The sequence below is a fragment of the Poromitra crassiceps genome (assembly GCF_964638095.1).
Source record: "Poromitra crassiceps genome assembly, chromosome: 9".
Taxonomy (NCBI): Eukaryota; Metazoa; Chordata; class Actinopteri; order Beryciformes; family Melamphaidae; genus Poromitra; species Poromitra crassiceps.
Genome location: NC_139630.1, coordinates 34,805,884 through 34,832,114, shown reverse-complemented (window position 1 = coordinate 34,832,114; position 26,231 = coordinate 34,805,884). Strand labels below are relative to the sequence as shown.

The 26,231-nt window shown below is 43.5% G+C and overlaps 2 protein-coding genes across 2 annotated transcripts; one reads left to right on the top strand and one right to left on the bottom strand.

Annotated features, from left to right (window-relative positions):
* Positions 1 to 235: 235 nt before the first annotated feature.
* On the bottom strand, positions 236 to 10,391 carry nsl1 (NSL1 component of MIS12 kinetochore complex). The gene is made up of 6 exons (XM_083643505.1): positions 10,205 to 10,391; positions 9,564 to 9,636; positions 5,063 to 5,193; positions 4,338 to 4,392; positions 4,106 to 4,173; positions 236 to 1,064 (listed from the first exon to the last, which is right to left on the bottom strand). The coding sequence occupies exons 1-6, from the start codon at positions 10,298 to 10,300 to the stop codon at positions 831 to 833; spliced, it is 657 nt and encodes a 218-aa protein (XP_083499631.1). The 5' UTR covers positions 10,301 to 10,391; the 3' UTR covers positions 236 to 830.
* Positions 10,392 to 10,562: 171 nt separating this feature from the next.
* Positions 10,563 to 25,700, top strand: tatdn3 (TatD DNase domain containing 3). Its single transcript, XM_083643666.1, has 10 exons — positions 10,563 to 10,683; positions 15,537 to 15,569; positions 15,747 to 15,820; positions 16,101 to 16,185; positions 17,497 to 17,559; positions 20,233 to 20,342; positions 21,237 to 21,292; positions 22,035 to 22,147; positions 22,899 to 22,979; positions 25,007 to 25,700. The coding sequence occupies exons 1-10, from the start codon at positions 10,627 to 10,629 to the stop codon at positions 25,139 to 25,141; spliced, it is 807 nt and encodes a 268-aa protein (XP_083499792.1). The 5' UTR covers positions 10,563 to 10,626; the 3' UTR covers positions 25,142 to 25,700.
* The last annotated feature ends 531 nt before the right edge of the window (positions 25,701 to 26,231 follow it).

Sequence of the window (26,231 nt, the reverse complement as noted above, 5' to 3'; positions counted from 1 at the left end):
TGTGAATCTGTACTCATGTCAAAATGAATGTGGTGGCTCACCTGGTGGAGCGCGTACTACCACTTTGTGAATCTGACCCGTGGTCCTTTGCCATGTCATCCCCTCTCTTCTCTCCCCACCTTTCATGTCTGCCTACTGTCCTATCCAATCCAATAAAGGCAAAGAAAATGCCAAAAAAGAAAAGAAAGTCAAACTGAACGTGGCAATGATTTATTTGTTTGACAATGTTTCACAGACTGCACCTTTAAGTTACATGGCGCAAAAAATATATTTATGTTCAAACTGCATCAACCTGAATTGGCAGATCATGTTTCACCACAGACTCTGTTGAAAATCAAAGTTTAGGTACCCTGTATTGAACATATTGAGAGGGACAGGAGTTAACCCTGTGAACTAACTGTAACAGACCCACTGGCCACACTGCATTGTGGCCAGTGTTTCCCCTACCATTCTACAGGCCACTCTCCTGCTCTCCCCAAAATTTCAATAAACCTTCATGGCATATTATTACAATACAACAACACTGGCTTTGACAGTGGTGACAGTAATAGAAGATGCCAAATCATTCAAAAACAATAAGCATTTTGCTTTTAGGAGCATTGTGCCAGCGTGCGGCGCTGTTCCAGAACGTGTCAACGTGTCGTTGCCTGGGAAACGCACATCCCATAATACAACGCATCCCATAACAGTATGAGGATACTTGGGATGCCGTTGCGAACATAGATGCGAACAGGTTAGCTAAAAGTTTAGCATCGCCAGCGAGGGCGCCCACCGTTGCGGTCGGGGTACGTTTCGAAATCCCTCCAGGCCTGAAAATGTTTCTAGGGGAATCACTGGTTGTGGCTATCTGTTTTCTTACTGGACGGCCTGTAGAAGTCTCTGATCCACCTTTCCTCTACGGCTCTCTTGATTGGCTGCCTGTTCCTGGTGGCCCCGCCCACTAGAGCACCTGATTTGTCGCTGCAGCTGAACACCGCGTTCAGGACGTCTTGAGAGGCCTGGCTGGGTTTCATGTTGAGGACCTGACACACGCCCTCGGCTTGTTTCTGCACAGTGTTGATGGACTGCAGAGAAAAAGGAGACGTGTACACATGTCAATAAATACCAAATGGGTGAAGTGAGTTTAACCCATCGTCATTTCAGACACCAGGTAAGTTATCAGTCACAATACAGTAAATCAAAAACACATTCTTGTGATTTTCTGAACTTTGTGTTCTTCGGTGTATTGCCCTGTGCGTCAAACCCCACCCAACAAAGGTTAAAAACAAACCATCAAATCTATTCTGGCAGCAGGGTGGTGTGGTCGGTAAAGAGACTGTGTTGTAGGACTCGAGTCCAAGTCCTGGACTCAATTTCAGGACTTGTGACTCAACTTGGACTTGTGCACTGATCACTTGGACTTGTACACTGATGACTTGGACTTGTGCACTGATGACTTGGACTTGTACACTGATGACTTGGACTTGTGCACTGATGACTTGACTTGTGCACTGATGACTTGACTTGTGCACTGATGACTTGGACTTGTACACTGATGACTTGGACTTGTGCACTGATGACTTGGACTTGTGCACTGATGACTTGTCTTGTGCACTGATGACTTGACTTGTGCACTGATCACTTGGACTTGGGCACTGATGACTTGGACTTGGGCATTCATGCATTCGGACTCGGAAGTTGCAGCCTTGAACTCAGACTCAGCTGTGTTAACTGATAAAGAATGTTTTTATGTGTGTGTGGTTGGTAATAGGCCCTAATAATTTAATAATAATTGAACTAATAATTTGTCAAAAGATATCGATAGCTATATTAACTCATTGAGTGCCAATGACGACTAAAGTCGTCAATTCGGATAGTAACGTTCAGTGCCAATGACGACTAAAGTCGTCAATTGCGTTTTTTGACGGTGGGACGTGGATCAAAGCCAGATCCATCTCCTGTAAAATTTTGGGGCATGTTGAATGTGTATACGGTAACCTATTTTACCAACCCATTAGGTGGCGACAGTGCTCTCCAGATTAGAGAAAGGCGAGGAAAAAAGAGAGAAGAAGTCATTGGGGAAACGGAAATCGCATCGATATGCATGAAGCATAACGTTAGCTGTGCCTGTGAACAGCAGTCAATCTGCTGCCACAATTGAGCCCCTCCGTCTCCGCTGCGATAGCCCCTCCATATGATTTAGTTGCCGACACCAGCGTCTTTCTGAAAAGTTACATTATTCTCAGCTGGGAGCCGGCGACACGATGTGAAAAAGCGGGGTGCAGCGCACTTTTCAGTGCAGAGCAAACGCACAGCAAACGCAGCAGAGCAACCAGAGACACTCCCACGGAGGAGGAGGAGGGGGGTGGGGCACGCAGGGCAGCATAGGCTACAACCATTGACAGTAAACACAGACCCAGACAGCAGGAGGCTCGATGCACAGAGACAGGCAAACAAGCTACAATATCTGATGCCCACCAGCAGTAAATCAAGACCAGCAAGAAGGTGTAGGGTCTGCGCACGCAGGGGCCAGCGCTGCTGGTTGCAGCTAAAAAATATTATTTGGCCAAACAAAATTCCTTTGTTTTCACTGTTTTATTGAAGGAAATTATTTTTGAGGTGTCACATCAGAAAATATTAGCTTCAGAGTCAGTCATGTGCTTGAAATGCTTCATTTCACAAAAGGCTAATTAACTCAGCTTCTAAATTGAAACGTGTGTTTTTGCTCAAATCCACCTATCTTCTCCGGCTGATAACTAAAGAACGGAAAATGATATCAATAAACTTTTTTTTGCTGATGATAGAAGAGAGTCTCCTCGTTCTTTGTGCGTGTTCGGTGTTTACATAGTAATATCACACAATATTCTGTGGGCCTCGAGAAATCACTGAAAACGCTCTGAAACTCTGGCACTGGGAGCGTCCGTTCTCCAAAAGTGGCTGGCACTCAATGAGTTAATACAGTGACATAATTCTGTGCAAGGGCAGGCACGTGTGTTCCACCGACATGTGGATTCATGCTCATGTTCAGTAACTCTGGACTCGGACTCATGTAATGGGACTTGAGACTCGACTCGGACTCGAGATATAGTGACTTGACTACAACACTGTTCTGTAAGCCCTCGTTCACACCATGCGCCGAAGCAATGCTCAAGCCACACTGAAGCCACGCAGTTTCATTTCGGCGTCCTTGTTAACAGGCGAAGCCGTTCACACCAGCCGCACACATGCCACACTCAAGCCACAATGAAGCTGCGCTGAAGCGATCGTTGAGGATTCTGTTCTATTTTCTTAACCGCGAAGCTGGCAGGCATTAAGTCAGTGCAAGTTGTGGGCTGGGCAAGGCAGCGCTGAGGAAAAGAGAGTGCATCGTGTGTGAGCGGTTTAGCGTGACACTCGGCTTGTGTTCAGTGCAGCGTCAGCTCTGCTTCTGAATAGCGCCTGGTGTGAACAAAGGGTAACAGTAAAGGTCCCAGGTTTGATCCCCATGACAGCCGGTTAAATGCTGAACATTTGTAGACAATCAGTTGACAAAGATTTAAGCCCAATTTATGCTTTGTCTGCCGACACTTTTGAAACAGTCGCCGACCGAAATGAGGACATGAGTCGACACTTTCAAGTGTCGGCGAGCAGTGTCTGCTACCTAGTGGAATGTCTAGTGTCGCTGACTACATCACGATGTGTCGCGCAAGTCTGATTGGCTATATAGACGGCACGCGCTTGACTTCCTTGTTTTGGTTTTCACTCGATTGAAATTAATGAACGTGTCCCCGCTATTTTTATCAGCCTGTCCTTGATGTATGACTTCGTGAAAATCACAAAGAACATTGTGACCAATTTCCCAGAGAGAGAGGCGGCGAGTTGTGTGTCGTTTATATGCGGCTGCAGCCAAGTACGTTACATCTTGCCTCCGAGGTGGTTTCACTGTGCGTTCCCTCTCTTCTCTTGGCTGTCTGCTTATAGTGTCCGAGTGTCATGTGACCGTTGAACCGAGGCGAACATTCACTGAAGTACAAATGCAACACCATGAGCGACACTTTCTTTTTCGTCTGCGACCATGTGCTGAGCGACACTTTCTAATAAGTATAAATTAAGCTTTAGTTTGTGAAAGCGTGCGTGTGTGCGTTACCTTCATGACCTGGATGGTCTCTTTCATCATCCCAGGGGCTGCTGCTGACAGACTGCTCATGATGCTCTCTGGTCAAACGCACGCACGCACGCACGCACACACACGCACACGCACACACAGAGAAAATAAAATAAAAGGTGATCATCACAAACACAGATGACCTGTCTCTTTTCTTTTTTTTTGCCACTGTGGATCATAGGACAGAGAAAGAGAGGGAGAGAGAGAGAACTACCGTGCGCAGGATCTTTGGCCATATGCTCAGGTTTGACCGTTTGCTCGTACAGCCCCTAAAAAACAGACGACAGACACATCAGATTGAGACAAAGCTGAATATGAAAGTGAGTGAGTTAAGGGCGGTACATACTCTATGCGCACTTTCCAACCGCGAGGGCCGTGCGGCCAAATATGACATAATTACGGTGGGGGCGAGGCCACCGCCAGATTTTTCTAGCAGCGCGGCGCACCGCTCTGCTTTGCAGGGAGACAATAAATGGACAAATTCACCAGCTTCTGACAAAAGTTATTGCCTTTTCTGACCTAGCCTAAGCCAGTGGTTTTCAAAGTGGGGTCCCCAGCAAAAAGGGGGGATAATCTATTTTCACTATAATTCCATCCATAAGTAACACAATCTAAGCTAGTGTAGAAGTGAGTAACTAAGCCAATAATAACCATAACAGCACAAAAAAATTGACAAAAATCTCGAAATAAATATAGAGTATTTACTCTGAGAAATGAAATAATGAGAAGGGGAACAATTATTGATGGTTAAAACTGAACAATGATATCACAACAGTCTAATCCTAATGCTAAATTAAAATGAGATATTCCTCTAAATCGGTCTTCAAACTGCAAAAGAAAAACAAAACGCAATTTTTTTTCTTCTTCAAGCTCAGAAGCTGCCACTGCTGCATACTCATTAGACTGGGAGAGTGATGAGACTGTGACTGTGGCACCCACCAGGACTTTGCGCTGGGCTTTGAGCGAGTGGACCACGTGGGTCATGATCTGTTTGGGGCATTTCTTGCGCCTCCTGCTGGTTTCCACCATGGAGTCGTCCAGTTGGCTCGCCAGAGCCTCAGCTGCGTCTTCTGCTGGGGGGGGAAGAGAGGAAGGGCGGAAACAGCACCAATGTTGAATAATGGAACTTTGGAACAACTTTTTTTTTAAACACCCTTTTAACTGACCAACTAGGGATGGAAATTTCATGCATTTTCCTTAACAGTTAGTTGAACACTTGAACATACCTGAACGGTCAATCGGTTAATCATTAACAGTACAAATCAGCGCGGCTGGTGCTTTGGGGGGACGCGACAGCCTGGCTCTCAATGTAGTTCAGTAGCTCACAAAATCCCTCGCAGTCCACCATGTTTATCTGCATAATCTTCTTTGCCACCATAAAGCAAATCCTCTGAGTTGTCTGTGCTGCACAGTCAGATGTGAGCGCGCCCTGGTGAGTTTCACTTTCGCCTCGCACTGCAACCTCGTGTCGGGTGTAACATTGACGATGCAGGCTACTCGAGCTGAGCTGATTTGAGAACGGCATTGGTTCCGGCATTAGTTCCGTTATTTCTTGAATTGACGACTCGCTCGCTCCACTGGAAATGGGAACGTATCAAATCCACCGCGCCAGTTCAGCTCACCCAAAGTGCTCTCCGCGTGTGTCCACTCGCTCCCACGCTGGATTTAACGTTTTGACCGCTTCTTTGCCTCACCATTTCTGTTTCCATGGCCCATAACATGAAAGTTCAGATCATATGGTGAGCGCTAATTTGGGTGAAGTAACTCTGCTGCTGGTATAAAAGTTAATAGTCTACAGTAGCCTGATGTGAGTTCCACTGCAGAAATGATGCACAGAACGCATTGACAGTTAATCAGTTTATTACATTTTAATAAGGTCTTAAAGTCAAGCTGAACCCAAAAATGACCTTTCTTTTCTTTTAGTTCAAATACCTGGGTATGCACTGCAGTGCACCTACGGTATTTAATAATGTATGCCAAAGAAATCACAAAAATATAATTTCTTTCGTTTTTCACACTTTTTCACATCAAAATAGGGCTGCACAATATATCGTTTCAGCATCGTCATCGCAATGTGCGCATGCGCAATAGTCACATCGCAGAGTGTGCAATGTCAAGTAAGGCAAATTAACTCATAACATACAGTAATGCATGCCCTCTCTGTGACGTTCTAAGCTCTTTTCCTACTAACTATAGTACTTTTACTCACTTAGGATCCTGCAACTCACCCTGTCTGTGGCTAAAAACACACTAACTTCCTACTACGTCAACCGCGCACGTTACCCACTAGGCCACCTTCTTAAGTGAGCAAGGCTTGATAGACCTATTCAAGACTTTTGGTGAAAATTCCTGTTTTTTTCATATCGCAATATATATCGCAGAATAAAAAAATATTGCAATGTCAGTTTTTTCCAATATCGTGCAGCCCTACATCAAAAGTTCATTTTTCAAGATTTCATTGATAACAGCAACCTACAGTTTGCTGACGTCACCTAGTACTATCAAATTTCTACCCCATTTCAACCAATCATATCACGACATGCAGCTGTCAATCAAATCTTCATTTCGGGATAATTTTCTCTTCCAAATGAAGTAGAAAATGGCGCCTAGTGCCTATCATCTGGCAGAATTTCTATCCCATAAACTAACTACTAACTTGGCCAATTGCATGAAACATGAACAAAAAACCAAAACTATAATCTCTAAGAATGCAAAGAAATGTAACTGGCTCGTTAAAACGCGCATTCCAGGAATATCGTATTTACAGAAATAGCGTGAATGGCGCACGCATGAGAGCGTGGTAGTCAGGGGTTGCCCGTCGGAGATTCCAGGCGGGCGGGCAGCACCTATGCATCGGATTGTGCGCTCGCTCCACACGAAGCAGCTGGCTCCCTGGTACTCTGCGGATCCCACTCGCGTAGCATGACAACAGGCTGAATCCCACTCGATTTGGGGGTGGAACACGCCAGGATTGGCCAATGCCAAAACCAGTCCTCAGAATTGTCAAATCAAATCATCGACACGTATATGGTCCGCCTCTCAATTCGTTTTCAGTGTCCGACGCTCGCGCTAGTGCATTCCGTTCCGGTTCGACTTTAATGGCAATTAATCGACTTAATCATTATCCTACCTACAACAAACACAGACAAATGTTTGTTTGGTGTGCCATGGCTGTCTGTCCTTGTTTGGAGATGTTGGCCAGATTCGATTTGCGAGCACCGAGCCAACGTGATTTGCCCCTGATCTGGGTGGGGTGGGGTGGGGGCTCTGAGCGCCTTGTCTGATCTAGGTATTAGGGGTGCTCAGCCCCCAATGAGAATGCGGAAGACCTCGGACCCACTAGGGAGGTCCAGGGGGCAGGGGCAGGTCCAGGGGGCAGGGGCATGCCCCCCAGAAGAAAACTTTCATTTGTACGTTTGAAAGTAAACTGGATCAATTTGGTGCGCTTTGAGAGCAAAACACCATCTGAGAGATGACACCAGGATGGGAGGATGGTGTATGCATTTTTTTTTTAAATGATTTCTGTATGTTATGTACTGTATCTGTGTGCAAATAAACATAAACAAAAAATAAACAATTGTATTCTACTAATGGCAAAAAAATGGCATAGCAATCTGGAGTATTAATTACATAAACAAATGTAAGACAAGATCGGGGAGAATCCACATTTGAAAACAGTATAACAATATGTACACTGCTGAGTTCTGTGAAATCATTGTGGAGTCCACTGCAATGAATGTGGGCAAAACAGACCTGGCTAGCATTATAACGCCTGCGACATGTCCCCACTGTACTGGATGGTCTCGACTACCCAATTTCTCACCTGGTTCTTGATCTCTCTCTCTCTCTGTGCCGACTCCATCCTGCTCTCTCTCGCTCCCTCTTTGTGCTGTCAACCAAAAGGCAATAACAAGCAAACCAGCCAACCAGATTGATTGACATTCTAATTTAAATTAATATTGGGTTGGTTGCTGTGGGCAATGCAGTCAGGTAACATCGTTTTGACCTTACTCTCTCACCTGAACCTGGCTGTTTTCTTTCACTGTCCATAAATGTACTGTAAATATACCATAAGCACAATTCTATCAGACAGAATAAGAAACATTGTGACCACTTTTACTAAAATGAAGTGCATCTGTTAAAATCTCCACAAAAGACCACCGAAGACTTCATTACCTTGAAAAACACCTTTGAATAATAATAATAATCTGAAAATCACATATAGAGCCAAAGTGGACGTCACTTCCTGCCTTACCATGCGTACCAAGACGTTGGTAACCAGGGTCTTAAAAAAATGTCTTAAAAAATATGAAGTATTCACCGACACCACAATTCATTGATGGCACAATACTTTTTTAATCCCGAATGAATTGTCGCATGAGGTCCACATGTACATTTTGGCAATTTAAAAGATAACTACGCATGTCAAGAAAGTCGCAGTTTGTCCTGAAACTGAAACGTAACGTTTAGTTTTGTATGAAACCGCTCAAATGACTACATCTCTCGTCTCGCACAATATAAAACAACATGGCCTGGTGGGAGAGACGTCACTTATGGTGGTTGTGTATAGTCTTTCTGATTTATACCATACACAACAGTTTTACCACAAACTGCGACTTTCTTGACTCGCAAAGTTATCTTTTCCATTAACAAACCCCGTGTGTGTACCCCGTGGCACAATTCAAACGGGATAAAAAAGTTACCTATCCCTCCGTTTCCCACCATTCATATTTTTTTCAGACGCTTGTGTGCATTAGGGTCTGACCGGAATGGGAGGGACTTGGGCTCTCTATTGTAAAAGTTACTTACTATGAGGCCATTTCATCACACATGAATGCAATTTGGCTATTTTTGGATTCACAAGAGTATCAGCGTTGCAGCAATACCCATGTTCTACAATTCTGACTGGTTAGGACCACAGTGTGCAGAAATAGGGAAAGAAAGAACATGCTAAAATAACATTTTCACTGCATGCACAACACTGTCTTAGGACTCTGTCTGGAGCATGGACGCTAGCTGACATCACGTCAGACACGTCAGCCGAGATACTTGCGGTTCTAAAGAGCCCAATTTCATTCAAATAACAAGAAGGGACACGTTTGAAGGAGCGTTAGTGACTCAGGCTACGTATTTACACCCACTTTACAGTGAGCTAGCATGACATGGCTGACACCTACCTCCACCTGTTTGTCTGAATGTTTACTCTAGTTTCTGACAGCAAGTTCTTTTCCAACTAGCACTACAAAGATGCCAGATGACGCCACACGCTAAATTTGCATATCAATATGCACACGCAACCTAATATTAAGTGCGGAGTGCTGACTCCGCCCATCCGGACCAGATTCCAAATGATGCTCTCAGCGGAGGGGAGAAGAAGGGAGGGGGCAGGGGCTTCTGTAGTGTGTATTAGACAGGCAGAGAGAGAGAGAGAGAGACTCACCTTCATCATCAGGTGCTTCATCCCAAGGCTGTCCGTTCACCAACACGTTGTCCTTAACTCCCGCCTCAAAGTTCTGGAAATGTCCAAAACACTTTTGACTATTGGAAAACAGCTTTGACAAACACACACTGCACATCCATCAACAGTACACATAAAATACCCACAATCTGCCCAAGAATACTGCTGCAACAGCAATATAAAATGATAGTGGATTGTCACTGTATAACCACTTTTTCACTTAGTTTACATTATTGTAACACATGTGCTTTACTTTCCAGTGAGGTGAACTACTGTAGCTAGCTGTCAGTCACACACACAGGAGAAGCTGGCCCATATAATATATGGGCAATCATCTTTGGCGTGACAGGGAGGGTGGCTTCCCTAAATTCACAAACTCAGGTCCAGGGAGGGACCATCCGGGGTGTTACAAGAGTCACCAGCAAAATAGGGATTAACGTTGAGTCCAATTCACTTTAAATCGGCACTCAGTCGTGAATATGAATATCTATTTGGACCAGTTTTCACTCTTGCCCCTGTGGCATATATCATATTTAACGTTACTGTTGACCTGCAGTGCTATCTCACCCGAAAAAGTCCCCTTTCTTCACCCAAAGACAAAAACTGGCAAACAATCCACCCACCGCTAGTATCTCCTGCAGTAAACATTGCTTCGCCTCCTCGGTAATGCCCGGCTGTCCGTCCACGACAGTCTTCAACATTTCTTTATATTTATTCATCTGCTCGACAACCGCTGCTTTCGTCGTCACCTGCACCCTGAATTCCTCTCTCGTTTCATCGCCAGGAAAAGTTTCAGTCGCTGCTGCAGGCTCCATCTTTACCGCCAAACTGTTTACGTTTTTGACCGGGAAGCGGAAGTGGCTTTATGTGACTTCGTGGTCGTCCGACTGCTGAAGGTGTCCCTGTAAAAGTGAAACACTCGCACCGTGGCAGAAACGTTCCGCATGGCTGTTTCCTTCGCAGTCAAGCGAAAACGTAATGCTGCAGTTTCGTTTCCCCAAAGTTATTTTTGCTCTAAAACTATATTATAGTGATCTTGTTTTCGATGGAGAATGGTTTTGTTGACTGTCACTGCCACATATCAGCCCGCGAGTTTGAAGAGGTAGGCTGTCTTGTCTTGTCAGTGGTCCATAGCCGCGACGCACAGCGCTGAAGGAAAGTGACAGTTGTGCGAAAGTCCTTTATAGTTGTGCATGACACCGGCTATGGTCACCACAGACTGGGAACTTCTGTCAGAATTATGTTGCTCTCGTGAAACTGTGTAGTTTACGTTGTGCCAAACAAACATTCAACCATATCTCAAAAACTATAGATGACATCGCTTATATTTTGACATTCTGAGTGAGAGCAGAAGTAGCTCAAGAGTCTGATGTATAATATAGCTATGCATGTCGTGTTAAAGTTGTGTGAACTGTCGCAGCTTCTAAAATGTAAACAACATAGCTGGGGCTAGAGTTCAAGGATGGCTCAATAGGGTCCCATTGTCGTTTCCCCCCAGTGACGCGATTTGTTTACCAAAATGTTGCTCGGCTGATCCCTCGTATTGGTAAAAAAAACAACATTAACAATAAATCGATGAGTATTTGCACCAGTTTCTGTTATAGAAAATTACATTTTATCAGACAGCCTGCCCTGAGGACAGTGGGGAGCAGGGGCGGTTCTAGGCCTTTTTTGGGTGGGCTTTAAGGCCCAATTATACTCAACGCTAAAGACGGAGACGGAGACGGTCAGAGCCTTCTGTCCGTACTCTGCGTTCATTTCGTCCGTTTTCTGTCCGTCATCTGAAAGCTTACGGATATGCATGAAACGGAGGAAAACTACACACACACTCATACATTTGACTCTCTACTGCCCACTGGTGGATGTATTGCTTAACATGATACCAACTAGGGATGGGCATTTCTAGCAAAAACACTATTCGAAATTCGCTGGCCAAATTCGAATTTAATTCGAATTTCGAAAATAAAAAAAAATGTAATTTTTTTTTTTTTTTTTTTTTTTTTTTTTGGTGAGTGAAATGTTGCATTGTCTCCCCTGATTCTAAGTCTACGGCTTTATTAATTAATATAAAAAGCTTCTGCTGTGGATTTTTAGCTCAAACAAGCATTGCACCACTGAAGTAAAGAACATGTTACATGCCATTGACATTTTCGAAAATAAAAAACAGTTTTGACAATCATGAGTGGTTCATTAAATATTTAGTAGGCTCAGGTCTGAGTGCCAAAGGGGTGCCAAAGTCACCCCCTCTCCCTCTTCATGGGATTTCATCTGCCATTAATTTTTCCATAAACCTTGCTTAAAATGCTTATAAAAATTGTTTTACTTGCTCAAACCAAGCGATTTGACTATACTTAGAATCAGGGGAGACAATGCAACATTTCACTCAAATTTTTTTTTTTTTTTTTTTTTTCGAATTTCGAATTTCAATAATAAAAGTCGACCTTGATAATAACAACGATTATTCGGAAATTCGATGCCCATCCCTAATACCAACGTGAAAGACGCATGGAAGTATGTGGGCAGTGACGATTACACCGTTTGAAACGGACGCCCTTATTTACGGATGAAAATGGAGTATAATTGGGCCTTTAGCCCACCCAAAAATAGTCTCAGCCCACCCAAAAAAATAGAGGCATTTTTTTTATTTTTTTTTCCCTCTCCAAATCCATGGTGGTCATTAGTAGCAGTTTCTGACTACACTCAATGCACTGTGTGCGTGTCCCCCCCCCCCCCCCCTCTATGTTCTTAGCGTGGGCTGAGACGAAAATTTAGGGGGGTTCAGCCCACCCGAAAAGTTTCTAGAACCGCGGCTGCGCAGGCGCTCCCTCCTCCATCTATCTGCCTAATCCCACATCACTTCACACAGGTCACACACACAGTACAGCAGCGAAGTGGTCCTCCACAGTCCACACAATCGTTCTCCCCACTCATGATCAATGAAACTGTGAGGTGAGCATTGAGCAGTCAGAGTCGTTAGTAGTTACTTAATTAGCGCATATTGATATGCAAATTAGCGCGTAACGTTGTTTCGTAGGCTAAACAAAAGAACTTGTCGCTGTGCCTGCCAGACAAACAGGTGGACTGGAGGAAGGTAGGTAGGCTACCATGGCACCAGCCAGCCATGTCATGCTAGCTCGCAGTAAAGCGGGTGTAAATGGATGCAATGTTTTTTGAGAAACATATGGGCATAAGTGACAAACATATTTTCAAACGGGTCCCTTGTTATCTGAATGAAATTAAGAACTTCAGAATCGTAATAGTCAGTGTTTCCCATACACTGATCTATTTGTGGTGGTACACCCTACATAGATTTTGACCCCCACAAATACTGCCACATATTAATTTCAACTAGTTGACTGCAAACTCCTGCTTTAGTGCTTACAGTATATTATTATCTTGTCGGAATATTATTCCAGCCAATAAGTTAGGAAGTTCCCTTTTGATTTAATTTTACTTTTGTTTTGCCTACAAAGCAAAATGTTACTTTACTTGAAACTCCCCTGAAGTGATTTTGGAATTATTTATGCAAGCATAATTCTACCATATAGTAACCTGTATGCAGAATATATATAGTATATATAGGGAAACAATTATTTTTTCATCGCTGTAAAACCACAGAACGGTAAAGAATATATTGATGTGTGTAGTTCTTCATAGATCTAGTCTCTTCATTTTGATCTCAAAGTGCGCCAGTTTGATCAATTTTTACTTGAAACTGTACAAAATTTTCAAACACACAAAGTTGTCACTCAACCATCATGTTGTCACTCAACTGGAAATTATGTCAGGCAGTTGCTCGACTGTGATGTCATCAGGTAGTTGTGCTGTAGTCATTTAAGATGTAGTGACCTAAGAGGTCACCTGGAAGTGATGTCACTCCGGCAGTTGTGTGTGTGTTGAATGCATTTGCATTTGCTCAACTGTGATGTTTTGGGGGGTCACGGCTCAAAAAGGTTGAGAACCACTGATCTACAGCATCATCTAACAGCATGCTGCCTATGGGGTTTGTATGAAACAGTGTTGCATTGTTGCATTGGATCATGTCAAAGGGAGGAAGTTCTTTTGTCTGTTCTCACGTAAGAACAAATAAAAAGTGACAAAGATGCAGTGATATTTAATTGGCATCTGGGCCATGACAGGTCCTTGGCAGATTAAACAAAGACAACACAGAAACTTCACATTGGCAGGAATCTTCAGGTGGTACTCCCACACGAAACCCTTTCAGCTGCCAGCTGGCTGCCATAGCAAAGAACTGAACTGTTACAGCATAAGGTGCACTGCTTCTGGAATGTGACAGAAGTGTCAGTGACAGCCATTAAGAACAACATTATCTCTATCAGGCATGGAGCAGAGGCTAAAACAGAAACTAAACTTTTTGGGCGATATTGTTATGATAAGTCATAGAAAACATCACAGTAACAGGGAAAATTAAAATGTTTCGGGGCATTTTGGATAATTTCCAGTGCAAATTTAGCAATTGCAATAGCATTTTTATTTATTCAGGGACCAGGAGGCAATTTGATGTTTCACATGCTTGTGCAGTGTAGGCTCACTCTCCTCAATAAAAACAAATCACACCCGGGTGTTGAAGTTCAGAGAGTATGAGTGTACTCTCTGAAAATACCTTGAAAGTGTTATCATTTATATGGTCCCCCCCTCAGTTGACTTTATAGCATCGTCTGATTTTTCTTTCCGACCAAATGTACAGTAGAGCACATTTCAATTGAAAACTCTCCTCCTTGTACTACCGTGGCTCCTTTTTCCTCTGATAGCCTGCTGGAACCTCCTGTAATTGGTCAGAAAATCCGAACCATCCAAAAAATATTTTCACGCTACAAATGAACCGAACCATGGTCCAGTTTGATCCGGACAGAGACATCCACCTCTCTTCATCGGGCCAAGATTCGGCTGTTTGCGAGAGGTTGGATTGGAGGGTGGTTTTGTATCAAAATGGAAAGTCCGGACCAAACAAGGTAGATGTGCAAGCCCCCTAACAGTGATGTTATTCCTAATTAAGGTCAGGCCTGGCCTCATGCAGAATGCTGCTGAGAATGAGTGATGCCAAGCAGAGTAGGGATAGTGTGTGTGTGTGTGTGTGTGTGTGTGTGTGTGTGTGTGTGTGTGTGTGTGTGTGTGTGTGTGTGCGTGCGTGCGCGCATGTGCGTGCATTTTGTGTGTGGTTGTTTTCTTTCCTGTCAAACAACTTTTTTGTTTTATTTTCTCTTATTTCCTCTCAGACATTTTGTCTTTCCTGTCAAACAAGCCCCCGTGTCTCTTTGAATGCAGGCTACATGATTGCCTGGCACTGGCACTCTTGTTTGTCCCTGTGGTTACAGGCAGACGTGCTTCAGAAATACACAGAAATGATCAGAAATAGCTATATCAGTCACTAGTCAAACTAGGCTACTAGTGCTAAGCTGTTTGTTAATGGGTCTGTTGATATGCAAATGCACACTAGCATAATGCTAAGTGGCCAGCCATTTTGGTAATGTGTTAAATCGTAGCCAATGTTTAGAATAGCCACTGATATGCCTGTTGGAGTGTTGCTTGCCATGTGTGAAGGTTAGCTTTATTCATGGTTGCCGTACAGTTTATAAAGTTAATTCCTTTAACTTCTTTGGTACCTCATTAACCTCAAGTCACTCTTAGATTATTGTTTTATTGATTTTGTGTGGAGGTGGAGAACAGAGAAGAAGCTGTATCTCCCGGGGGGCTGCGGTCCACCATATACATTCTTTGGGGGCTGAGCCCACCCAAAGGTGTCATCCTAAAACCGCCCCTGGTGGGGAGTAATGTAATGGTAATGTGATCCCTGATTAAAACAAACAAACAAACACAGATATAATTACAATTATTATTTCCCTAAAGACTATACCTATCCATTTGATCACTCCTGTGTGTTGTGTTTTCACTGTATGAGCAAAACAACAGCATATTTCGTATTTTATGTTGCAGGATCTAGAGGATGTGATGAAGAGGACCACAGAGGTCAGACGCCACAGATGCATAGCATTAACAGTTACACTGTTGATGATGATTAACTTGTTAGCTATGTTCACTTCATACTTTACAACGGTGTGTGTGTGTGTGTGTGTGTGTGTGTGTGTGTGTGTGTGTGTGTGTGTGTGTGTGTGTGTGTGTGTGTGTGTGTTTGTGTGCGTGCAGGCTGGGGTGCAGACTCTGGTTGCAGTGACAGAAGAGGTTGGAGAGTTTGTCAGAGTTCTCCAGCTGCAGGACAGGTTTGTATCCGCTCAACACACACACACACACACACACACACACACACACACACACACACACACACACACACACACACACACACACACACACACACACACACACACACACACACTTCTACAATAGTGTTTGTTTTATTGAGATGGTAAGAATGAAGTGATACAGAGTAAAGACATGAGGGAACGCCTTGGTTCTCCTGTGTTCCTGGGCTGCTCCCACTGACCCAGGCCCGGAAACACCTGTGTTTGTTATTGTTGAGTTGAATTCCTCTCTCTCTCCCAGCTTCCCAGGTCTGGTGGCTCCATGTTTCGGCCTTCACCCCCTGCAGGCCGGGGGCAGCGCGGGCCAGCGCAGCGTGAATCTCCAGGTACGGAAACAGATTTTTCCGCCGTTTTCTCCACAAATCAAAGAAATAGTCAGGTGGCTTAGCAAATGGATGTGTACATTCCTGACAAAAGCGAAAAAAAATTACATGTACTGACAATTCCCTTAGCTTGCAATTTTTTTTATTTATATGATCCACTTCAAAAAATAAAAAATATATTTTTCAAAAAAATAAAAATTTCAAAATTTTAAAGGCCATATAACTTCCACGCTGTTTGTCCAAATTGCAAGCAACTTTTTTCCACCTGCTAACAGCTAACATTGCTCTACAAATGTGCCTCAAGGAGCCTTGGGGTCCACCTGGAAAGTTTTTGAGATATTTTGAAAGTTTTTGAAAACACATTTTTGACATCTCCTCCTAGCCCGCTTCACCGATCTCCACCACCATCGCTATGTAGCATCTGTGGACCAAGCTCTACAAGTGAGCTTTTCAGATTTTTGAAATCTCCTTTTGTTTAAAAGATATTAAAAGTCAGGCAGCTTAGCAAATGGATGTATAGCTGCAAGCGGCCATGACAGGGGTTTAAGCCTTTTCTGAATGGTACTGAGGTCGCAAAAAAAAAGTCTGTGCTTCACATATATCCCTTGATATATCTGCCAAGTTTTTTGGTCATTGAACAAACGGATGTAGAGTTATGGCCTTTTTTGTTAGGCCACCCACGTTTTTGGTGGCCCCTTTTGGTTGAAACGCACAAAATTAAGTACCCATGGTCTTTGATGATATCTCTAAACATGTTCCCAAATTTTTGTGACGATTCGATAATCGGTCATGAAAAAATGTAAAAAATGTGTTTTCCAAAACTTTCAAAATATTTCCAAAACTTTCCGGGTGGATCTCGAGGGTCCTTGAGGCAAATTTGTAGAGCAAGGTCAGCTGAACACGTGGAAAAAAGTTGCTTGCAAATCCGACAAACATCGTGGAAGTTATGACCTTTCAAAGTTTGAAAACTTTTCATTTTAATTTTTTTTAATTTTTAATTATTTTGAAGTGGATCCTATCAAAAATGGAAAGCTATGGCTATGGGTAGCATTTGGGGAAAATGTTGTGCTTTTGTCAGGAATGTCCACATCCAGCTCAAATCAAGTAGGCTACTAAGCCGCCTGATTAAAAGGAAACCTAGAAGAAAAACTTCTGATTGGCTGAGCTGGCTCTTTGAAACTCCTACCGATGTGACAAGAGCAAACTACAGTGAAATGACTGTGAGAACATGGACAAAAACTGGCCTAAAAAATCCCTGAGAGGGGCTTTAAGGAAAAGAATGCAGTGAATGTATTCATCATGTTGTTTCCTCAGGACCTGGATCCCGCTCTGCCACTGTTCCACCAACACAGAGAACGGCTTGTTGCTATAGGAGAGGTGGGCTGCTAACACACACACACACACACACACACACACACACACACACACACACACACACACACACACACACACACACACACACACACACACACACACACACACACACACACACACACACACACACACACACACACACAGGTGGCTGCCCCCAGTTAACATTGATGGGACTTCTGGTAAAGTGAAGCAGATTAAACTTGTTAAAACTCCAACTCGCCCCCTAAGCTTACTATCAATGCTTGTTAGTGAAAGTTAATGAACACAGTCTCTCTCTCTCTCTCTCTCTCTCTCTCTCTCTCTCTCTCTCTCTCTCTCTCTCTCACACACACACACACACACACACACACACACACACATACACATTCTCTCTTTCTCTCACACAGACACACATTCTCTCATTCTCACACACGCGCACACACACACACACACACACACACACACACACACACACACACACACACACACACACACACACACACACACACACACACACACACACACACACACACACACACACACACACACACACACACACATTCCCCAGCCACCTCTAAAGCTGTGGAGCCATGTAGATCCTATTTGGTGAGGAATGTGTGTGTTTGTCAGAACAGATTGTGGCCGATGCTTGACGGCATTAGAAGACTAAGTCAACAGGCCTGACGGAGAAGAACGCTGGCTTCTGAACCAGTATTTTTACTGGTCACCTTTAGGCTCTGACCCCTTGCTACACTGCAGACATTTTGCTCTCATCTATGAGCGTGAGCTCCTCCATCCATCAGACCGTCCTTCAGTCTACAGACTCAACACTTGAGCTGATTGAAAGGCCGTGCTCACTTCCCAGCAGTCTAGACTTGATGCTAAAAGTGATTGACAGGCTCTTCTGACTGTCCTTAAAGGATACTGTAAGTTCACCCAAATTAATTTAGTGGTCTAAAGCAGTGGCTCCCAACCACCGGGCCCGGTCCCCCCCCCCCCCCCGCCCAAAATAAATAAAAATAAAATAAAATATATATATATATATATATATATATATATATACAAACTACAAACATAAATAAACGTCAACTTGAACCTATGTCAACTACCACACAGCCTATAATATTATAGCCTAATTTTTTTTCCATCTATCTACCGGTCCGCGGCACAAAAAAGGTTGGGAACCCCTGGTCTAAAGCATGTACCGTATAACCCCGACGTCGTGGGTTCGAATCTGGGACTTTTGTCGCATATCATCCTCCTCTGTCTCCCCCATTATCTCCTGTCTTAATCTTCGGTGACCTATCCAATGAAGGGAAAAGTTCCCAAATTATTTATTTATTTATAATAGATTTGCAGCCATTGTTTGCTCACCATTATGTCCCTCGTAACACTGGTGAAGTTTGTACTGTATGTCCAGACAACACGCAGCGAGTGCCAACCTTCTCCAGAATAACTGTAGTGGCCAAGTCCTGATTCTTTAGAGATCCAAAAAATGACCAAAACACAAACAAACAAACAACAAAACAAAAACAAACAAAAATTACTCTAAACAGCTCGTACAGCATAATCTAAGGTAGCAATTCTCTATCTTGGATCTAAATCTACAACAACATACAATTTGGTCTATAATCCTACATTTTCAAATTTTCTTAATGTATTGTGAATGAAACATCGTGGAAGTTTAAGAATTCATCAGTTTGGTGGGGACCCCCCGGAACTCCCTCAAGGACCCCACATTGAGAAGCGTTGCTCTAGGTGTTGGTGGCTGGTGTTTGGTTGCAGGTGGGGTTGGACTTCACATTGAGAAGCATTGCTCTAGGTGTTGGTGGCTGGTGTTTGGTTGCAGGTGGGGTTGGACTTCACATTGAGAAGCATTGCTCTAGGTGTTGGTGGTGGCTGGTGTTTGGTTGCAGGTGGGGTTGGACTTCACATTGAGAAGCGTTGCTCTAGGTGTTGGTGGCTGGTGTTTGGTTGCAGGTGGGGTTGGACTTCACATTGAGAAGCATTGCTCTAGGTGTTGGTGGCTGGTGTTTGGTTGCAGGTGGGGTTGGACTTCACATTGAGAAGCATAGCTCTAGGTGTTGGTGGTGGCTGGTGTTTGGTTGCAGGTGGGGTTGGACTTCACGTTGAGAAGCTAATACTAAAACTAATGCTAAATAAAATTTGACTGAGCTCCAGCTAAATTGTCCAATATCACAGCCTGCTTGATCCTGTGTGCACAAAGTCGACCTGTTTGGTTATTTTTCTTTTTGAGAGAGATCCTTTATTGATTTGTTTGGGAAGAGGTTTAACTTTACTCTGAACAAATTTGAGAACTGAACTGAATTGAAGCGAAGAAACATAATTTCTAACTTTTGTTGTACAGTACCTCCAATACACTGGATATTGTGTTTGCATTCTCACTCTTGATTATTGCTTTGATTATTGCTTGTTTACATTCTGCTTGCTGGTTCAGATTTATGCTATGTGGCTTCATGGCAGAGTGTAAACAATCTGAAACATTTAAAATTGTCTGGCTAAATTCCAGCTGGCCTGGCACCCCAAAAACCTACAATCGCCACAGAAAAGTTAATGTTTGTTTATTAACTGGCCCCTGGCCTGCTGTCATTTTGCAAAAGTGGCCCCCGGGCAAAGCAAGTTGAGTATCCCTGCTCTAGGTGTTGGTGGTGGCTGGTGTTTGGTGTTTGGTTGCAGGTGGGGTTGGACTTCACGCCCTGGTGCGCTCGGAGCGAGCAGGACAGAGACGACCAGATGGCCGTCTTCATTAAACAGCTCAACATCGCCAAGGAGCTTGACCTGCCTGTGTGAGTCCTGCAATGCATTACAATTTACTTACCAACAACAATTCAACGTTATGATGAAGCATGCCATGCATTATTATAGATGCATCCATAACTGTATGTGCTTCAATTGACTTAACACATACAATGATAACTTATGATACTGCATGGACTTTTATAGCATACTATGAGTGCATACTACAGGTGATTGTTGAGGTGTAAGTATACTCATAATGTATTATAAAGCCCATCAGTCAACCTCTAGTTTATAACTAGTCAAGAACATCCATAAGACACTTATAATGCCTTATAATTCATTATAAATCACATCTATAATGTTTTATGACAATGTTTGATGGCGTTGATAGTGCATCACAAAGCATTGTGTGTGTTTATGAGTGTAGTTATAAAGCATGAATGCATTATAATTCACTATGAATGCCCTCATAACGCACTACACTGTAGATGTGGTCTTCATAGAAAGTTTTAACAAACACAGGAAGAAAACAGAGTAAAAGAACACAATAAATGCAGTTAAACACAATAAAATGCATAATAAAGCATAATGAGTTCATGAGACCAGACAAGGAGTCCATCTCACAATACAAATTGCTATTAAAATACTGTAAAAATTCACCTTTCATGCATTCTACCTGCTTGGTTATTTTACCCTTTAATTAATACAGTTTAATTATAATCTTATCGTAACCTCACTGAACACACATTATTTACTCTATCCTTAATATAGAGAGTAAGCCAGCTTTAAATAAACAGCAGAAGCGTTTAATAATCTATATTTAATCAATATTTCAAGTGGCATTTAGCTCAGCCTTTGAAAGTCACATGAGAACGATGACTGTGGTGTTGATGATGACGATGATGATGACTCTTCTTTCTTCCTGTTTGCCTGTTCCACAGGAACGTCCACTCACGGTCAGCCGCTAAGGTTACCATAGCAACCATGAGAGAACAAGGTGGGTGCCCCCCACTGTTTACATTAAGTGATGTAATATGTTCGTGTTCCATCCTGTGCCAGTTCAGACCAGCAGAGCTGAGGGCCTGTGAGCTCTCACTTACTATGGAATCATGATACTTGACCTAGACCAGTGGTACTCTGGAGGATTTATGTCAGGGATTCTCAAATTTTTTCATAATAAGGACCCATAATTCACTACACATTAGGCCCACCACCAATCCCCATTTGATTATATATTTTGCTAGCGGACCCCAATCGGAGAATATTTTTTTATTGTTAGATATGTTTGATGGACGGACATATTTCTACAATACAATTATCCGATTATCTAATTTGTTCAGATTTTTCTACAAAAAATAAATAAATCCTGTTTTCAGCCTCTTGGCCTCCTTCACCACTCTGCAGCCTGGGATGGGGTGGTGACGAGGTAACGCTTGGTTTTTAGGGGTCCAAAAAGGTTTTAATTTATGCTGTTGTAACACTCACTTTAAAACGCATCACTTCCTGTGCGACAGAGGATTTTTTGTGCTACCAGACACTTTCTGGTTTGTTTGGAATGCACAGAAGTTAGCATTAGAGCAGCGATAGGCACCATGGCTGAATGAAGTAGAAGAAAGCAGACACCCAGCCAGGTATGCAGGTGTCTTGTAAACACATGAGGGTTGGACACCGTGTGCATGACACTTGAATAAATCAATCAATCAATCAATCACCCCCCCCCCCCCCCCCCCCCCCCCCAGGTATCAGCCGTGCTCTGCTCCACAACTTTGCTGGGAAGCCATCGGTGGCTCTGGAGGGAGTGAAAGCTGGTTACCTCTTCTCCTTTCCCCCAGCTGTCTCCAGGAACCAGCAGGTAGGTGTGTGTGTGTGTGTGTGTGTGTGTGTGAGAGAGAGAGAGAGAGAGAGAGAGACAGAGACTGAGTGTGTGAGAGACAGACACAGCAAAAGAGAGAGAATAAGTGGGTTTATTACACAGCTGTTGAATACTCGATTCTGATTGGTCAGTCTATTGTCTGTTATTTCTGTATAACAGACTACTGCTAGATATAACAGACCGCTGCTATGCGCGCTGTTCTGAAAGACTGGAGGACCACGTCCGTCCAGTCATATCAATCAGCAGAAAGATGTCCGGTAAATTTAACAGTTAATTTAACTCATTCGTGACACCCAGTGGCAAAAAAAAATATATATATATATATATACCGTGGCTTTCTTTAGTAATTAGTAGTCGAGTAATAAGCAGGATCATGTCCAGCGAGCCGGTCATCATCGTGAAATAAACCCCTTCAGGGTGATTCAGGATCCTGCGATGATGATCCCTTACATAAAGCCCCTGTGTAAGCTGCACTTTGATCTGCTGTGAACGCTCACCTGTTGGACGCAGCAGCAGCAGCATTCTACTGGACTGAAACGTCTTTGTCTGCATTTCTAGTAGTAGAAGCCGTAAAATCCTGAACTTTGACTCATATACAGTATCTGCAGCCATACAGAATATACAGTGAGTAGATGTATGTGCTAACCTGTGAGGCACTGTGGGTGAAAAACACCTGTAGTGATGATGATGATGTGATGAATTGATTTGTATTGTTGCCTTTTTGTGACAGAGAGACAAATTGATCAAGCAGATCCCACTGGAACACATCTGTTTGGAAACAGACTCTCCTGCTCTGGGACCTGACAAACTTGTACGTATTTTTATTTTATTTAATTTTTTCTGATTTCCCCCCCATTTTCTCCCCAATTGTACTTGGCCAATTTCCCCCTGCTGCCCCGGTCGCTGCTGCACCCCATCTGCCGATCTGGGGAGATACATAGGCTAGCACCATGCTTCCTGCGACACATTTGCAGCTGCAGTTGCCAGCCGCTTCTTTTCACCTGACAGCGGGGAGCTTCACCGGCAGGACGTAGCACGTCACGCTCTTCCCACCAGTTCCCTTCCGCCCTGAACAGGCACCCCAATCGACCAGAGGAGGCGCTAGTGCAGCGACCAGAACACATACCCTTATTCCAGCTTCCCACCCACAGACACAGCGAATCGTACCTGTATGGGTGCCCGACCAAGCCGGAGGTAACACAGGGGCGCGAACCTGCGACCCTCGTACAGACATGTACGTCTTTAACTATTACAATCCATCACAGGTGTGACTAAGTCAACTTTGCTCAAGTCCCAAGTCCGTCTCAAGTCTCGAGGTAGTCCCAAGTCAAGTCCATGTCATTAATGTCAAGTCTAAATGTGGAACAGCAAGTCAGAACAAATCGAGAGACCAGTATCAATTTAATATCTTAAAGACCCTCTAAAGTAATGTTTTACAATTTGTATGATATACTCTACTTTGAATAATAATTTGTGTCTGATGGGTTTTCCCACAGAAAAGGTTAAATGATCTTGTTAAAATCCTTAAAATAACTTGCCCTCCTTCTCCCTCATTTAAAAATCCAAAGCAACCAATCAGGGTTATCTAGAACATAACTAGCCAATCACAGCATACAACACGGGCTTTCAACAGATTCTCACTTGTGACGACAAGGGTTCCTGACCAATCTACAGTATATGAGGAGTTGGGAGGGAAAATGTGTTGGGGCTTTAACTGCTGAATACTGGACAGGGATTGGCTCCAAGATTCGTGATGTCACGAATCTTGCTTGTTGAAAACGGCCTTTTCAGTGAGCTCAGAGAAACTTTCCACTTTCGGCAGACAATTGTGGAAACAGCCTTGTAGTGTCAAACTCTGCACAGACATCATAGGTTGAGGCGATGTCTTGTCATAGACGCTGGGTTAGCTGGCTGGGGGCGTGGTCAGGGTGGGGTAAATCCTCCCGTTCTATCCATTCAGCAAAGTTAGTATTTAGCTGCTAGCCCAGCCCAGGCAGACACGATCGGGGATTTAACCCCCGCAGTAAACGCACATCTGAACAGACGTCTATGTACCTGCTCTATACCCCAAACCTGTAGTTTAGAGCCGCAGCACCGTCCTTTGGTGAGTCAGCCCATTGAGATATATGGGCGGTTTTACCCCACTCGCGCGCCAGCCGTAGTTACATTTTGTGGGCGTTCCCACACATATGCCGACTGTCTCTATTCTGCACAGTGAAGCTCAGACATCCAACTGAAGGAACAAGACAAAAGCAGATTTCTGACTTTAGGGGGTCTTTAAAGAAAACTACATACAGTATCTATAGGACCTTTCAATGCAATATGGTTTTTAATAGGATAAAAACTGGGTAAGATCATGAGTTTGATTTCTATAATCAGTTCTGGCGATCACGATTTCTGGCGATCGCTTTTACGCTTCAAAAATCATAAAAGTTGTGTTTGTTTGTGAAGATTATCTTGCTGAACAAAACCTCTAAGTATCGTAAACCTTTGTTAACCACAGACCTTATATCATTACCTGACACTGCCAGACGGGGGCGGTATTGCGTTCACAGTGAATTCAATACCGCCCTATCTGGCAGCGTCAGGTTACTTATGTCAGACATCTAAGCAAAAACCCATACAAAACTATGCTAACTTAACTTCCGGGTTCCCCCTACAAAAAATATGTCATCTCTGGGAGACCAGGGGCACCATATTCTCCAGTGGATCTCCATATCTCCATGACAGCGGAGATTGGTGACGCAGCAACAAAGCGTCACAATCTCCAGGTGTTTTCACCTGTTCCTGCCTGTGTGTGTGTGTGTGCGTGCGTGTGTATCTTCTGTCTGCGTGCAGGTGAGGAACGAGCCGGCGAACATCCTCCTGTCCTGCCAGCACATCGCTCAGCTCAAAGGCCTGCCGCTGCAAACCGTGCAGCATGTCACCACACACAACGCGTACAGGCTGTTCCCCAAGGCTCACAAACACTAACACACACACACTAACACACACACGCTAACACACACGCATGCACGCACGCACAGAGTAAAACTCTGAACTCTGAAGGGTAAAACTATAACAAACAAACAAAACAGCACTTGTGTGAAAGTGCTCATTTGGTTGAGAGGCATTCCTAAATGCAACAATATTTTATAATTCATTTTAATTATATTATTTTTGTTGTAGAGAGACAGACAGTTATAAATACACACACACACACTTATACAGAAGAAACATCAGACATATACATAGGGCTGGGTGATATGGCTGAAATCAATATAGTATGGTAGACTTCCATTAGGTGTGATTAATAAAACATTTCTTGAAATGTTTTATTCCTCATTTTTTCAGTTTTTGAAAAGTGTTTATCATCCATTTAGACACGTCGCAATATCCTAAAATCACAGTATAATCACGATACGATTGCACTGAAAGACGACAAACGATACTACTGAATTATTGCCCAGCGCTACATAGGCCTACACATATCCCAAAGACTGAGGATCAACCAACCAACCACTCATGATGATGGGTGGATGGATGGATGGATGAGTGAGTGAATAAACGTGTAGGCTACGCAAGTGAATGGAGCCATGCATGTGGTTCTGGTGCTTATTGTTCTTTGTATTTCAGTATTTCTTCAAATAAAAACACTCAAAGGAGAAGTTCAAAGTCCACTTTTGTTTGTTTGAGGTGGAGTCTGTTGAAGATCCAAGTCGGGGGTTTCTTCAGCCTTTGTCCGCCTAGACCAGGTTGGTTTGATCTGGGGAAAGGAAGAAAAGATGTATTCAGACATCCAGGGGTGGTAGTGGTGGAGTAAACACATACTTTTCATGTACCTTTTTTTAAACTGTACTTCTACTCTTTACTCGAGTAGGATACTGTATTTGAGTAATCTACTTTTTACCCTAACGAGAACCTAACCCAACAGGGTCTGTTGTCCCAGGCCCGGGGTCCTCTAATAATGTCTAATTTAATTGGAAGTTGTGGCCATATATGGGATCATTTTGTCCTGGGGGCAGAAAGACACAAATAGCATAGATTTTCAACTCTACCCATCACTGTCTACAGTACATTATAC